Source organism: Prionailurus viverrinus, chromosome C1 (assembly GCF_022837055.1).
Source record: "Prionailurus viverrinus isolate Anna chromosome C1, UM_Priviv_1.0, whole genome shotgun sequence".
Lineage (NCBI taxonomy): Eukaryota > Metazoa > Chordata > Mammalia > Carnivora > Felidae > Prionailurus > Prionailurus viverrinus.
Genome location: NC_062568.1, coordinates 176,261,855 through 176,278,303, shown reverse-complemented (window position 1 = coordinate 176,278,303; position 16,449 = coordinate 176,261,855). Strand labels below are relative to the sequence as shown.

At 37.0% G+C, this 16,449-nt stretch overlaps 1 protein-coding gene across 2 annotated transcripts in view; it reads right to left on the bottom strand.

The window, feature by feature from the left end:
* Positions 1–7,105: 7,105 nt before the first annotated feature.
* The window catches only part of SPATA6 (spermatogenesis associated 6), a 143,401-nt gene continuing 134,057 nt past the window's right edge, over positions 7,106–16,449 (bottom strand). For both annotated transcript variants that reach the window (XM_047873115.1, XM_047873113.1), the window contains exon 13: positions 7,106–7,353. In XM_047873115.1, the coding sequence (XP_047729071.1) occupies positions 7,173–7,353 (181 nt within the window). In that variant the 3' untranslated portion in view covers positions 7,106–7,172. The remainder of the gene's footprint in view (positions 7,354–16,449) is intronic.

Here is a 16,449-nt window from a genome sequence, read left to right as displayed (position 1 = left end):
AATCAAGAGAGCCAAAGTTTCTAGATTGAGTAGCTTGGTTACATCTGAAGGCTAGAAGACGGAGAATTCAATCCCTTGGTCAAAAATGTACTGCTTTAATCAATGACAAAACATAAGACATTGGGAAAGAACATTTAAGGCTCTTCTTGGGAACCATGAAATTTGCATTTCATAAAAGGGATTTTAACTCCACTGGAATAGAAGGTGCTTGAAACAATTGAGGCAATTGCTCCCTGGGTCCGTTGCCTAACCCTGTATTCATCATCAGCCCTTGCAGGAGCAGCACAGGAGCTGGCCCTTGTCACCTGAACGCTGTATATCTCAGTTGGCGAGCCAAGTAACAGATAAAGAGACAGGCCATCATAGGATCTCTTTTTTCTTAATTTAGAAGTACTTTATGAAAACTAGATTGCACTACACAAAACACTAACTGTCTCAACTGATGACCCATTTCTTTCTTCTTGAGGACTATTGTACAACTAAAATTTTTCTCTTCTCTTTTCTTTTGTTATCTTTTTTGGCTACAGGTATAAACTAGCTGAAAGTGACAGTCTTATCAGGTCTTCTTATTTCTTCTGTCCAGATAGTTAGGCTTTGTATTGTTTTTAGTAGCCTTTCATGTATTTTTTCTTTCATGCTGTCACTCAATGAATGTTGTATATCTACTCTATGCCACAGAAACAGAAGTAAACAAGGCCCAAGACCAGCAGAAAAAGACACACAAGAAAGGCACTGACGATTTAGTTTGTTAAGTGCTATAATAAAGATATGCCAGGGGTGCCTGGGTGGCTCAGTTGTTCAGGCGTCCAACTCTTTGATTTTGACTCAGGTCATAATCTCACGTTTGTTGAGTTTAAGCCCAGCACAGGGCTCCACACTGATAGCTCGGAGCCTACTTGGGATCCTCTCTCTCCCTCTCTCTCTGCCCCTCCCCTGCTTGTGCTCTCTCTCAAAATAAAAACTTAAATAATCATAATCATAATCATAACAAAAATATGTTCATATTGTTCTGCTGGAAACACAAAGATGAAGAAATACTCCTGAGCTAGAAAAGCTTACATCAAACAAAATAAATATAAGGAAATCCAAAGATATTGTACTATCATTGTTTGTTTGACCCTCCATCAACAGTTCAGATAAGCTCCTTGAGTTCAGGAATCCTGATTTATCTCACAAACTCATGTTCAGTACTTTTGTGGAGGTGGTCTATAGAAATATAGCAAAATGCACTTGAATATCTTACACACACACGTTTTCCCCTCAAAAGTAGCGTTATTTTTGGTAAAGAGAATAAGGGCTTAACTAATGTTATTAGGGAACAAGGTAGGTGTGGCAGGATGTAAGTTCCTATCTTTTCTGTGTTGGGTTATTTCCCTGCTACTTTAAAAATCCTAGTCATTTTCTAAGGCTTATGTTCTCCAGGCCATCTAGATAGTTACCAGCTAATTTCAGTTGTCATCCCTGCCTGAAGCATATGACACCTTTAAGAACTGGGACTTCCTTTTCATCTCTGGAGCACTTCTGTCATCTATTACAGTGCGTACTTCTCTCAGTGTAATAAGTAAATGTCAGTACTGCCCCACCCCCCAAACTCAGGTCAGGAACTGTTTTTGTTTATCTCTGAACAAGCAGTCGGTGCTCTACGGATTGCATGGAACAGAGGTGACCTTCAATAATATTTGTCAAATGGGGGTGCCTGAGTGGCTCAGTTCTTTAAATATCCAACTTTGACTCAGGTCTTGATCTAACGGCTTATAGGTTCGAGCCCCACATCTTGCTCTGTGCTGACAGCTCAGAGCCTGGAGCCTGCTTCAGATTCTGTGTCTCCCTCTCTCTCTGTCCCTTCCCCGCTCACACTCTGTCTCTCCCTCTCAAAAATAAACATGAAAAAAATTAATAAAAAATAATATTTGTTAAATGGATGAATACTCACCAGTTCTGGTTGTCTAAGAAACTTCATATAATTAAATGAAGTGTATTCAGAGATAAATCATATACTCATAGTAACTCATAACAAAAGTTGGGTTTGCTCTTACCACTTCATTTTGTTGTTGTTGTTGTTGTTTGTTTTTTGGTTTTTTTTTTTTACCTCTTCATTTTGTTCCTGAATTTCTAGCTAGTTAGAAAATCTGGGAATGGGAGAAGGATATTTTTCTTAATTTCTAAAAGGGTGGCCCTTTAACACGCTAACCATCAGGGCCTCAACAATAAGCAAAAAGTGCAATTGCTCAGAGCCCACTCCCGTCAGGGTGCTTATTACGGTCACGTGCAAATTAGGACAAGGACAACATAGGGCTTTGATTTGTTTTTCTCTCACTTCATTATTTTTATCTGACTTCAAAAGTCCACTTTCTATTCTTGAGTTCTCTCAAGTTCTAGATCTTTATTTTTAACTGATTACTGGATATTTCCCTCTATCTCACCTCCACCCTCATAAAACCTGATGAGTATTTACTTTTTCCATCTTGGTTTCCTATTCTCAAGTCATTCCCATCATTCAGTGTCCAGCTCAAAGGTCACCTCTTCCAATGCTGCTCCAGGCAATCATTCTCTTTGCAGTTCTCGTATGGCATTCAACATATCCTCCCCAAACTTTTGCATCCCTGCACACAATCTCCAGTGAAAGCACTTGAAGTCCCTGAACAATCATGCTCTCCCCCATTTTCATGCTTTTGCCAAGTTCTGCACCAAGCTAGAATGTCCTATTCCCATTCTTGTATTCCTACACCACAGAAGTTACAATACTGTAAATGTGGAAATACACTGTTACCTGTCTTTTTCAATAGACTCTTCACACTTGTGGGAAGACACATTTAAAAAACTTACCCACTTTAAAAAATTCATACGCTTTACATGTAACACGTGCTCAATAAATATGTGACAGATGGGTGGATGAATGTTTGATTGTGTAACTAGCCTAAGATCCTAAGGTAAAATTAAAACGCACACACACACACACACAAATTGTAAAATGGCAGAGTCACTTTGGAAAACAGTTTGGCAGGTCTTCAAAATGTCAAACATAGAGTTTCCATATGACTCAGCAATTCCTTATCTAGGTTTATACTTGAGAGAAATGGAAAGATAAGTCCCCACAAAAACTTGTACACAAATATTTATACCAATGCTTTTCATAATATCCCCAAAGTGGAAATGATGAAAATGCCCATCAAATGAATGGATAAACAAAATACTGTATATCCATGCAATGATTACTATTTAATGAAAAGGAATGAAATACTGATACACATTACAACATAGATGAACCATGAAAAAATTATGCTAAGTCAAAGGAACCAGGAACAAAATGTCACATACTGTATGATTCCATTTATATGAAATGCCAGAATAAGCATAGAGACTGAAAGCAGATTAGTGCTTGCTAGGAGTTGAGGACAGAAGGGAATGAGGAGTGACTGCTAATGGGTTCAGGATTTCTCCTGGAGTCATGAAATAGTTTACAATTAGCTGGTGCTTATAGCTGCACAACTCTGTGAATATACTAAAACCATGCAACTGTATACTTTTAAAGGGTAAATTTAATACTACATGAGTTATTTCTCAATAAAACTATTATTGGTGGGACGTGCCTGGGTGGCTCAGTTGGTTAATGGTCTGACAGCTCAGAGCCTGCAGCGTGCTTTGGATTCTGTGTGTCTCTCTCTGTCCCACCCTCACTCGTGCTCTCTCTCTCTCTCTCTCTCAAAAATAAATACGGATTACAAAAATTAAAAAATATAAAGCTATTATTGGAAAACGAACACAATAATGAGAATGTCCTATCTGCTCCAGATTTCTATTTCTTTTATTTAAAAAAAATTTTTTTAAATGTTTATTTATTTTTGAGACAGAGAGAGACAGAGCATGAACGGGGGAGGGGCAGAGAGAGGGAGACACAGAATCTGAAACAGGCTCCAGGCTCTGAGCTGTCAGCAGAGAGCCCGATACAGGGCTCGAACTCACGGACTGCGAGATCGTGACCTGAGTCGAAGTCAGCCACTTCGCCTGGGTGGCAACTGAGCCACCCAGGCGCCCCTGCTCCAGATTTTTAATCAGGGGCTTAATCTTTGAAGTCACAACACAACTCTGCTGCCTAGAACTTTCTTATCCTCCATTTTAATCAATTATACAATCATACAAATGTTGGAACATTTCAAAGATCTTTCTCAATTAACCCCTTCCTCACCTTATAGATAAGAAAACTGAGCTCCAAGAAGGACAAATGACTTAAACAAGGTTATGTAACTGGTAGTGGTGCCAGGGAGACCTCACTCTCAGTCCAATCACACGTCTTTTTTTCTTAGTTGAATTGACATCTTCCTTCCTGAAACTCCCAGTTTTTTTTTTATTGAAAGAACAAAAATACATTAAAAAAAAGATCCATTTATCTTTCACATTAAGTCCTATAACTATTACTAGATTGTAAGAAATGTTTTTAAAAGGCTAAAAAAAAATAAACAACTGCATCTTTCTGTTTCTTAGTGAAAAAGATAATTATTAGTATTTAAAGGTTTTACTCCTCAAAAATAATACTACATGAGAATTCATAGTAATAGAGATAGCAACAAAGACCATTCCTTCCCCCAGGAAATGGAAATAGACACTTAGTCAAAATACTACATATCCGGAAACTTGCATCTGATCCTTCAGACAGAGGTCAAATGTAATCCACAAGAAAATGTCTTTCAGAATATCATATTCTAAAGTTCCCTCTTGGGACCCATTTTTTGTGGCCTTTGTCATAGCCAATGGCAGATATAGTTACAATAAGGTAAATTTTTATGTACTTATTCACTCAGGAGATTTTCTATGACAGTGAAATTTCCTTTGAAGTTCATATTTGTTCTTTTCACAACAAGCAGGACCTTTAAAAAATTTTTTTAAACATTAAAAATTGTTAATGTTTATTTATTTTTGAGGGAGAGAGAGAGAGAGAGAGCGAGCAGGGGAGGGGCAGAGAGAGGAGGAGACACAGAATCTGAAGCAGGCTCCAGGCTCCAAGCTGTCAACATAGAGCCTGACGTGGGGCTCAAACCCACGAACTGTGAGATCATGACCTGAGCCAAGTTGGACTCTTAACCGACTGAGCCACCAAGGTACCCCCAAGCAGGGCCTTTTAAATGGAAGAATTTTTCATTTGTTTCCACACATAAAACAAAACCAAAACCAAAACATACTAAGTTCCACTGATGATATATATATATATATTTTTTTTTTGCATTTTTAATGCATTATTCAGTATTGACCTTCAAAAGCTCATTGTACAAAACATCATCATACAACTTACAGCCAGAGGGTTAACTCAGTGATTGTGTAGTGTACCATTTCCCCAACTGGCGTCCACATGTAGGCTGAGGATGGCACTTTTGAAAGGGAGTGTGGGGAGCTAAGGACGCAGAATTGGAGGAGAAAGATGGCCATAATGACAGATACTGCTACACACTCAATTTAATTTAGGAAATTCTGGGCCCGCATAAACAGGCTTATGCCAGGATTTCTCAGGGGCTAGCTTCTAACATGCTAGTGTTTACTATGACTATATCGACCATACAAACTAGTTTGCTCGGACAGCTCCAGTTTGGAACTGCTGTTGATTGATGTTTCAGCATCAATAGCACTGTCTTTCATTTCTGCCATCCTACCTATGGTTCTTTCAGTCGGGGAGTGTGAATATAGTGCAAAGATTTTCTTCAACTTATATGACCAAGGAAATACCTGTATCTACATTCCTATATCCATCTCTTAGAACAAGTGCACAGAACACACAGTTCAGGAAAAGCTGATCCACTCCATTCTCATTTGATAGGCTGAGGAAACTAGGGACAGAGAATTGAAGAGACTCAGCTACAGAACGGCAGGATGGAGCTAAAGCCTAGACTGCCTGGCCCCTTTCTCTGATACACTTTCCTACATCACAGGTTGCTATACCAGAACACTCTTAACATGAAGTTTAAATATCCCATTATTAGATAGCAAGTATTACATATTTTCTCCTAATACAAAAGCAAGTCACCCAATTTCACATGTTAATTTTTTTTTTAATCATAACTATAGAATGAACCAAAGGTGCAGCCAATGAGAAAACAGTACCTCATAGTCAACTCTCCAAGCCTGTAAGCCAAGTTCACTTATTTCCTATTCTCTGCTTTCCCTCCACTGACTCTGGCAAATACGAGGTGACCGATTTCTTCATATCTTCAAAGATTCACTGGTCTCATAGGTGTGTCTATGGGGGATAATTTTATCAACTACCAGACTTGCCGGTACAAAGTACTCTGTATAATGTTTTAATCCTATTTATGGTCCCAAGTGTGCTCTAACTAAGGATACTACTTTCTTGGGCCATTTGGTACCTATGACAACTCTAAAGAGTTTAAAATTACAACAAAATCCCTTTATTTTTTTCTGAGTCTCTACTTGCTTACCAACAAAAGCTATCTTCTGATTCTGGTTGCACCACAAGATATGGCCTTAAGTGAAAATCATGCAAAGAATTCTATCTTTAAAAATCAGTTATTCACACTTTGGGTCACACATGGCCACTGCTATTTCTAGCTAACTGTTATATATTGTAGGTAACTTAGGTACTTGTTTTAGAGAAGAGGAAGTGAATGATTGTATAAACTTTAAAAATAAAGTTATTTCTTATTAGCTAAGAAGTATAAATTTTCTGCAGGGAGAAGTAAATAAAAAATACTAGTTAAAATGAGGTTTAAACTCAGGAAATTCATTTCACTTCTATACAGTATATCATTTTGGTCATTATCAAGAAAAGGGAGTTAATATTAATCTTAGACAAGATAACTAATCAAACAGATGAAAATAAAATCATAAGGTGATTAAGGCAGGAGAGCATTTCCAGAGAGAATCTATTCTTGGATGTGTGGGTGGAGACAGGAGGTTACGGGGCAAAACAGCCTTTTCTCATAACCAGATTGGAAGTTGTGATGCAGTGTGGAGCTTTGACTTTTGGGACAGAGCACTCTCTTCTATGATGAAGAAAAGGATTGCCTACAATCATTTACCACCTGAAGTAATGAACTTACTCACATCTAACTACTGTACTCAGAACCACCTTTAAAAAAAAAAAAAAAGAATACAGATATTGATCACATCAAACGTTTTCATTGAGAAGTTGACACAGACACCCATATAGTTTATCATGGATGGTCTCAGAAGCTTTCCTGGGTGTGAGAAACAGAACTACAGGCCTTTTTGTATAAGTTCCTGTATATCTTGTCCATGCTGTTCTCAAAGAGGGGGCGGTGGGATTTTCCTTTATAAGACGCTGCCCTGTTGGACCAGTATTCACCATCATCCAAATGGAGAGTGTCATGTGGCCGCTGAAATGAGCTATAAAAAGGATATAAAGTATTAAAACTGGTGAAACGCAATGAGAGGTAGTATTATATAAATCAAATATTTACTGAGTACTTTACAGGTGTGTGATACTCTGGGCTATGAGAAATAAAAGACAATAAGGTCTGCGGCTTCAAAGAGTGACCTATTTGTATGAAACTATTACAATACAATAAAATGAAAATTGTGCATAAGAGACAGAGTTGCAAAGAATTCAGAGGAGAGAGATAGGTGTGGTGTGGTAAAAGTAGAGTGCAGATGCTGTGGTGTGGCCAGTCATGAGAGCACCTGGCCTCTAAAGTCAGGCACACCTAAAACTGAGGAACAGCTCAATCCTTTATAAGCTGGGGGACCTTGGGCAATTTATTTAATCATCCAGAGTCTAGGCTTCCTTTATTTTTGCAGTATTCGTTTAAAAATCAAAGATAATATGTGCAAAGTGCACAGTGCAGCACTTACTTTGCACATAGAAGTTATTAAGTATGAGGCACTAAACTACTAGGTACTTTATAGATATTTATCTAACAATCTTAGGAAATGCTGAAGTTGGTAACTGTGGAAACTAAGATTCAGTGAAGTCAAGTTACTTGCCTATGACCACTCAGCTAGTAACTGGCAGAACAGAAAGGAATATCATGTCTGTGGCCCTACGGCCCCTTCCACTATGGCATACTGCTACTGTCTTCAAGGAGGAGTAGAAAATTACCCTAAATATGAACCATTTTTGGAAAATGGAAAACAAGGTGGAAGAGTCTGTATTTGAAGTGATAAGGATCCAATCTTGAGGGTCTTGAAGAAAAAAGAATAGATAGGAAGCTATGAAATAGACCAGGACTAGGCTAGTTTTAATAAGAATAGAGAAAAAGCCACTGTTTTTGAAGGTTTGATAGTGCTTTTTAAAACATACCAAAGTTTTCGAAGGTTTGATAGTGCTTTTTAAAACATACCAAAGTTACAATTTTACTATCATAAACATTAAATTCTGGGCTTAACATATTATTTGCTAGGAATAAAATGCTGACTTTTTCAAGGACTGAGTTTATTTTTTAATAAACAATTTACCTACTTCAATAAATTAATTGTTATAGATAAGACTCTCAGGCATGTTAGAGATTGTGACATTTGTGTCATATAAAACTGTATGTTCTGGGGTGCCTGAACTGGGGCTCAGTCAGTTAAGCGTCTGACTTCGGCTCAGGTCATGATTTCATGTGTCATGAGTTCGAGCCCCGCGTCAGGCTCTGTGTTGACAGCTCAGAGCCTGGAGCCTGCTTCAGATGTCGTGTCTCCCTCTCTCTCTGCCCCTTCCCCACTCATGCTCACTCTCTTTCTCTCTCAAAAATAAATAAAACATTTTAAAAAATAAAAAAAAATTTTAAAACCTCTATGTTCTGGTTATTAAATGCCACAGATATATTTTCTTCATAGATTTGGAATCTCACTTCAAACAATTTCTTCCTTAACAGTCCAATGATGTTACTTCTATTGTCAACTGTGAAACAGGAACTCTTAGGGCTATATATCTGCAAGAAGAATTGGCTATTCTACCTGAATAGCACCAGGTTCTAACACCTGAACACAAAGTGACCACGAAAAAAGGCATGGAGTAACCGGGTTATCATTTTTGGAACTTGACATGGTGTCAGTGAGGATGTAAAGTCATGAGAACATTTACACACTTACTTTGGAAGAGTTTGGCATGGCCCGATAAGGTTGAATATGCAACTTCAAGCCAGTAATACCACTCCTGGCTACCCCAGTGAAATTCTTGCACATGTGTACCATGAGACATGTGCAAACTTGTTTATAACAACACTCTTTGTAACAAAGCTAAGAACTGGAAGCAACCTTAAATACCCATCTACATTAGAACACATGTGCATACCATGGTATATGCATACAATGGTACAGTATGCAGCAGAGAAAATAGGGAAAATTAATGATCTATAGCTACATGCATCAGTTGGGATGAAACTGAAAAAACAACTGAGTGGGGGAAAAAGCAAATTTCAAACAATTACAGTTGTACTTACATTTATATAAAGTTTAAAACAAGAAAAATTAAACAACTTATTGCCTAAGGATAGATTCATGTGTGGTATAACTACAAAGTAAAACAAAGAAGGATTAACAGAAAAGCTACACTAACAGTTATCTCCATGGAAAGAGAAGCAATTGGTTGGGAGCATAAGGTGGCCTTGTAGGTATGGATTGTGTTCTATAAAGCTGGATGGTGAGTAAATGGGTATTCATTTATTATCATTACTATTATTATTTATGATGCACAAACCTTAAATATATTTCTCGGTTACAGTTACTATACAAGTTCTTAAAAATTCACTTCTGTGAACCATGACAATAGATTTCTCTACTTCCTGATGGCTTTGCTAAAATGAAATTCCACCTCATATCTCCTAGTAACATTTACTAGGTCTTGTGAAACTTTCTTTATACTTGGTGTAAAAAATTTCATGCTGGAAAATTTTGAAAGTGATACAGTCTCTGGGATAACAAAGGCATTTTAAAACATGATTATGATTACTTCTATCTTGTCCATTCAGTTAATGAGGGGTAATTAAGACAATTTTTAATAATGTCAGTATAATATTTAAAATTTTTCAGAAGGCTTTAGCCAAGTCTTAGTGCTATTGCTTTGATACAGAGATCACATTTCTTTCATTAGCTCTGCTCAAGAAATAGTCTACCCACTGAATACAATTTCTGATTTCATACATTTTTCACCAAGCCTAATTCCTGTTGTCACTTACAACTTACTTTTTTTTTTTTTTTTTACAGTTTGAGTCAAGTGATAAAGAAATCACACACACAAATATGTTACTGGAAACATTTCTTCATCTCTTGTGCCTCTGCAACTGTACCTCCCTGCCTAGGCCCCCACATTTGCCTGTGTTCCCTCAGACTATGTTAGGGGTCCCACCAGGTTTTGTTCTGTTTGCTCGGTTTTTCTTTGTTGTTGTTTATTTGTTGTTTTGTTTTGCAACAAGTCATGAGCTAATTAAAATTTCACAAAATGCAGGTCTGTCCCTTATCTCCTTGTCCACAAACATCAACTTTACCACATGCTGAAGGCCAGATAATAACGTTTTTTTCCAAGCTCTACATTGTGTTTAGCAGCCAGGCTAGCTCACTACAGAAAACCCACTCAACAGAAATTTGAATTTCCGACACACCGCTACCTGGCTCTCAGAGGGGTAAGCAGTGGTAGGACCTGCTAACTTTAAAAATCATTGTGTAGACTATTTCTGAGATTGTAGACCAAATTCCTACCCCGATCATAAATTACTATATTTAATGTTATCTGGCATAGATCTGCAAGGCGGTGGTTCCATTAGACAATACTTTTATTTTCGTGTCTCAAAGTTGCCTTAAAGTATCACCTCAGTGGCTTGCAATGAATAAATAAAATTCAGAAAGCTTTTTAGAGGCAAATGTGAACCCGATAAGGGTTTGTAAAGAAGAGCTAAAGCAGCCAAAATACACATTCTAATGCTTTTTGATCTTGTAAAATTTGGCAGGGAGTTTATTTCTATTTAAAACTGCAAAATTTTCAGTTTAGTAAACAATATTGTGATTGTATGGAGAGAATGTGGGAATTAGTTCAGTTTGGGAATCTGAACTGCAAAACATACATATGAACACATAATAGGGCCTAATACGGTCCACAGGTGCAAAGAGTATCAGAATCCTAAAGATGATATTTACTTCCAGACATGAAAGCATTAGCTCTCTAATGAACTATCAACATACTGAGTCAATTCTGATTTTCCATTACCGGGTACATTAATAAGTTTAAAATGTGTAAGTGACACTAAAAAGTTTTATTATAGTAGTAGGCTTTTTTTTTTTTTTTTTTCAACGTTTATTTATTTATTTTTGGGACAGAGAGAGACAGAGCATGAACGGGGGTGGGGCAGAGAGAGAGGGAGACACAGAATCAGAAACAGGCTCCAGGCTCCGAGCCATCAGCCCAGAGCCCGACGCGGGGCTCAAACTCACGGACCGTGAGATCATGACCTGGCTGAAGTCGGACGCCCAACCGACTGCACCACCCAGGCGCCCCAGTAGTAGGCTTTTAAAAACTATACTTCTCTATTTTACCATGAGTATCTTCAGCATTCATTCATTCGAAGCATTTAGTGAGTTCCTACTAAACTCTAAAAAGTACTGCATTAATGCTATAGTAAAATGGTTACTTTCAAAGTAGCGATGATATTTTATTAGTGGAGTGCATTTTGTTTTTATTAACTTACTCTTGCTACTTAAGTAGAAGCCCTGTATTTAATTATGACAATACCATTAAGAAAAAAAAGACAAAAAACAACAGACCAGGATAATCCAAGAACTGGGCAGTTTCAAATCCTAAGTGTTGACAGAGCCTAGTTTATATGTCAAGAACAGAAAGGTCTTAGGTAGTTTAACATGAACTAGGAGACAAAGGACATTACTAATTTTTTGCTTAGAGAAGGGTAAACTCACTTGAAACCCTGATGTTTTCTATGTCAGTATCAAATGAAGACCAAGCGTATACTATTCTACACATAGTCTTCATAAAAAGTATCTATAAGGTGATATTCACTGAAAAGAAGGTCAAAGGTAAGATGGACATGCTACCCCCAAAATATTAATTCTAAGAAATAAATGGAAGGTCATGAGAATTATAAAATTTGCCATTTATACTCAGAGAACCAGTGCTGAAAGTGACTTTAGGGGCCCCTTGGTGGCTCAGTTGGTTAAGCGTCCGACTTCTCAGGTCATGATCTCATGGCCCGTGAGTTCGAGCCCCACGCCAGGCTCTGTGCTGACAGCTCAGAGCCTGGAGCCTGCTTCAGATTCTGTGTCTCCCTCTTTCTTTGCCCCTCCCCTGCTCATGCTCTGTCTCCCTCTGTCTCTCAAAAATAAATAGACGTTAAAAAAATTAAATAAATAAAAGAAGTATACTCAAAGAAATTTATTGAAGACTAATTACTTATAGGTCACTTATTTCTCTCCATGACTAAGAATGTGTAGAAATGAGCCACTGACAACAAATAAAGTCTGACAGCTTTCACTACTATTAATTCCTCTGTTGATTCCTTATCTAGAGATGTTATTAAATATCACAATCAAAAAATGACTTTACTTAAATAATAGTTTTAGCAATGTAACTGATCACTTTAATTAAGAACCCTATCTTAATATTTGAACTATTTTTCTAAGTTCAGCTCCTACTACATGTCAGAAACCTTGACGGCCAGTCAAAACCAAAGATAAGTAACATATTTGTGCCCTCAAGGAGCTCACATTTAATAAAAGAAGGCAAGATAAACACATAATGAAATAGTTATCATGAGAAAAATATTGCTAATTGAAATGAAATATTGGCAGCATATTGGCAGAAGTAGTGGCAGCATAAGGAGAAAATGCCTAACAGTCTGCTGAGGTCATGAAAAATACCTCAGAAGAGAGAAAGACTTGACCTTAGTCCTAGAGAATAAGTAGGCATTCACTAGATAAAGAAGACAGAGGTTACTCCAGGCATCATATTATATAACAGAATCAAGGCATAAAACAGCCTGGAATATCATGAAATGCCAGGCATATCTGGAGAGGTAAGAATAAAGTAAGATTTAACTGTTAGAAGTAAAACAGAATTTTGTCCTGGAGGGAATAATGAGCCTATAATGGAGGCATACAGAAGGGATTTCTACTATGAGTGGGAGATTGAATCAAGATTACTCTAAAGTCTTAGCCTCAAGTATTATTTTTTCCCAACTATTATTTTTAATAATATGTGTATAGGATACAAGTGGTCTTTATTTAAACACAAAATATAGTATTTTAAACTGATATTTTAAGTCATCCCTCTGGTTTCATGAATACAGGTTAAATTCAGCATCATTATCATGTCCATAGAGAATGTCTCACTTGTTTTTATTATTCTTTTCTGAATTCCTCCCCATACTTTGAGTAAAACGAACTAGACATAAAGTTGATCTAATGTAGACAGAGTACAGCTGTAATACTTTAGGATATTTGCATGTTTTGCCCTGGTTAAATAAAATAATGAACATATTTTTTACTCCTAAATTATCATTAAAGCTTAAACATCTGCAATTCAAGCATAATATGAAATTCTACTTACTATGGCTCTCAGACCTAACTTGGGATTGCTGTTAGTGATCTATTCCATGTCATCATTTGGTCAGCCGTCCACCTATCTAACCTTATCTAGTTAAGACCATAATTACCTACTTGTTTATGAGAATGCCATAAAATCATAATTCTTACTGAAAGTTATATTTAATGTATTACTTTCTTATGACTTATTTAAAAAATTAAATTAGTCTGCCAAGAATTGCTAGTCACAAAACCATTCTAGTTGTTTAGTAGTATTCTTTAAGGGGGCAACAAGTTGAACTCTGGGCATGCCGTGGCATCAATATTAAGTCCAATTACCAAGGTCATATTTTTGTTTTAAAAAATGAGGGGCGCCTGGGTGGCGCAGTCGGTTGGGCGTCCGACTTCAGCCAGGTCACGATCTCGCGGTCCGTGAGTTCGAGCCCTGCGTCGGGCTCTGGGCTGATGGCTCAGAGCCTGGAGCCTGTTTCCGATTCTGTGTCTCCCTCTCTCTCTGCCCCTCCCCCGTTCATGCTCTGTCTCTCTCTGTCCCAAAAATGAATAAACGTTGAAAAAAAAAATTAAAAAAAAAAATGAATACAGGGGCGCCTGGGTGGCTCAGTCTGTTAAGCGTCTGACTTCGGCTCAGGTCATGATGTCACAGTTCGTGGGTTTGAGCCCCAAGTCGGGCTGTGTGCTGACAGCTGGGAGCCTGGAGCGTGCTTCAGATTCTGTGTCTCCCTTGCTCTCTGCCCTCCCCGACCCGTGCTCTGTCTCTCTGTCTCTCAAAAATAAACATTAAAAAAATAAATAAACATTAAAAAAAAGTTTTTTAGATGAATACAACACTGCCCTGTCCTAATCATCAGAAATTTTTCTAGACCCCTAAGCTACAAATTTTACACTTTGAAAAATCACATAAATATGTGGCACCCCTAATATTTCTCAATATAACAGAACTTCTAGACAAAAAGAAATTTTAAAGAAAAAGAAAAATTAAATTTCAAGTATTTAATGAAAAAGGATTTTATGATACTTGACTTAATAACACAAGATCCAATGAATTCAAATTAGATCAAGCAACATTTTCTCACTTGAAAATGAAAGCTTATTCTTAGTTATTTAAGAGATTTTAAGTCTGTGTATTATTTAGATTTTTTTCTTCCACTTGTTAACACTAAAGATAACTTTTTGGCTATTTTTTACATCTTAGTAGATGCATCAGATTAATCAGAAAGTGACCAATAGGGGAGAGATGAAAACTACCGTCAAGCCTGTATTATTTAAAAACATATAGTCAACTGATGGTTACCAGAGGGGAGGTGCTAGAGGGGATGGGTTAAATAGATGATGGGTTAAGCAGTGCACTTGTGATGAACACTGGGTGTTATGTGGAAGTGTTCAATCACTATATTGTACACCTGAAACTAATATTACCCAGTATGTTAACTAACTGGAATCTAAATAAAACCTTAAAATATATACACATAGTCAAAATTTACTCAGTTCTGTCACAAATAATTTCACAATTAAAACATTATATTGAGCATATTTCTGCTGTTAGTATCCTGAAAAATATGCAGAAGTAAATAAAAAACAGCTTATATCAATAGCTAGTTCCATAAAAGAAAAATATGGTTAAAAATGTCAGGTGATAGTCATAAAAGGCCAATTCATATTCTAACCATGAACTTAAAATTATTTTTATGCTTACTTCTCTCTTTTTGTGACCAACCCCCATCTATATGAAACATCATTTATGCCTGGTCTTTAATTAGGATTAATGTTCAAATAAAATAGTGATGACAGAAGTACACAACAAATGTGGAGAATTTTCAACATCTGAAAACTGAAGAAATTTTAAATATACATAGCAGGTACTAAAAAACATCCCAGGACCTTGGGAACTGGCAAGGCTACCATTGCAAATGTCTAAAATTTTCTAAAAGACAGGTAATACGCAAAAGAGAAGGAAGCTGGCACGGTAGTAGATTGTTTCCAAAATCTAGCTCCAAATTCCAAAGAACTTAAAGTAAAAGGTCACCTAACAACTCCCTGATAAGAGATTTCTTCAATATGAATTTCATACTCAAAGATGATGGAAGACATAGGACAATGAGCATGTATAGACTGATGTGTACAAGGTAACAGCACTCCAATTTCCCATTATGCTTTTCCTGCAGAAAAACACTGAATCTCTGCTATACTCCATGGATGATAATCACAATATATATCGGATCACAACACAAAGTATTGAGTCCTGGGCATAATTTTTAAGCAAAACATGAAAGAAATTATTTTTATCTATCAATATTCTCTATTTCATGAATCCCTATCATTATATATCCCTTTAATTCTTTTTTTAACATGATTTTATTTATTATTATTATTTTATTTTTATTGTAAGTAGGTTCCACACCCAGCATGGGGCTTGAACTCATGACCCTGAGATCAAGGGAGGCATGCTCTACAGACTGAGACAGCCAGGTGCCCCTCCCTTTAATTATTTAGACATGATTTCCTTTAGTTCTTTGAACATAGCTCCTAAATCCAATATCTGGGCCTCTTCAAAGTCAGTTTATAGTAACTTGTCCTTCAACTGTATGGGTTAGATTTTTCTATTTCTTACATGTCTCATAATTTTTTGATGAAAACAAGATTTTAGATAAAAATTGCAACAACTCTGGATTTTGACCTTACCAGGGTTTTGTTTTTGATTATTTGCTGCGTGTCCTGTCTGGATTAAGGCTTGAAATCTGTTTCCCTTGCCCTGTGTAGTTTCTGGTGTTCCTTGTTACTTTTCTTTTTTTAAAAAAATTATTGTTTCAACTTTTAAGCCTGGCCTCATAGGAACTGCCCTTGGGTCAGCATAGCTTGGTGACCAGCAAATGATTGGTCAGAAAGGCTTCCATCCTGGGGCGCCTGGGTGGCTCAGTCAGTTGAGCCTCTGACTTTGGCTCAGGTCGTGATCTC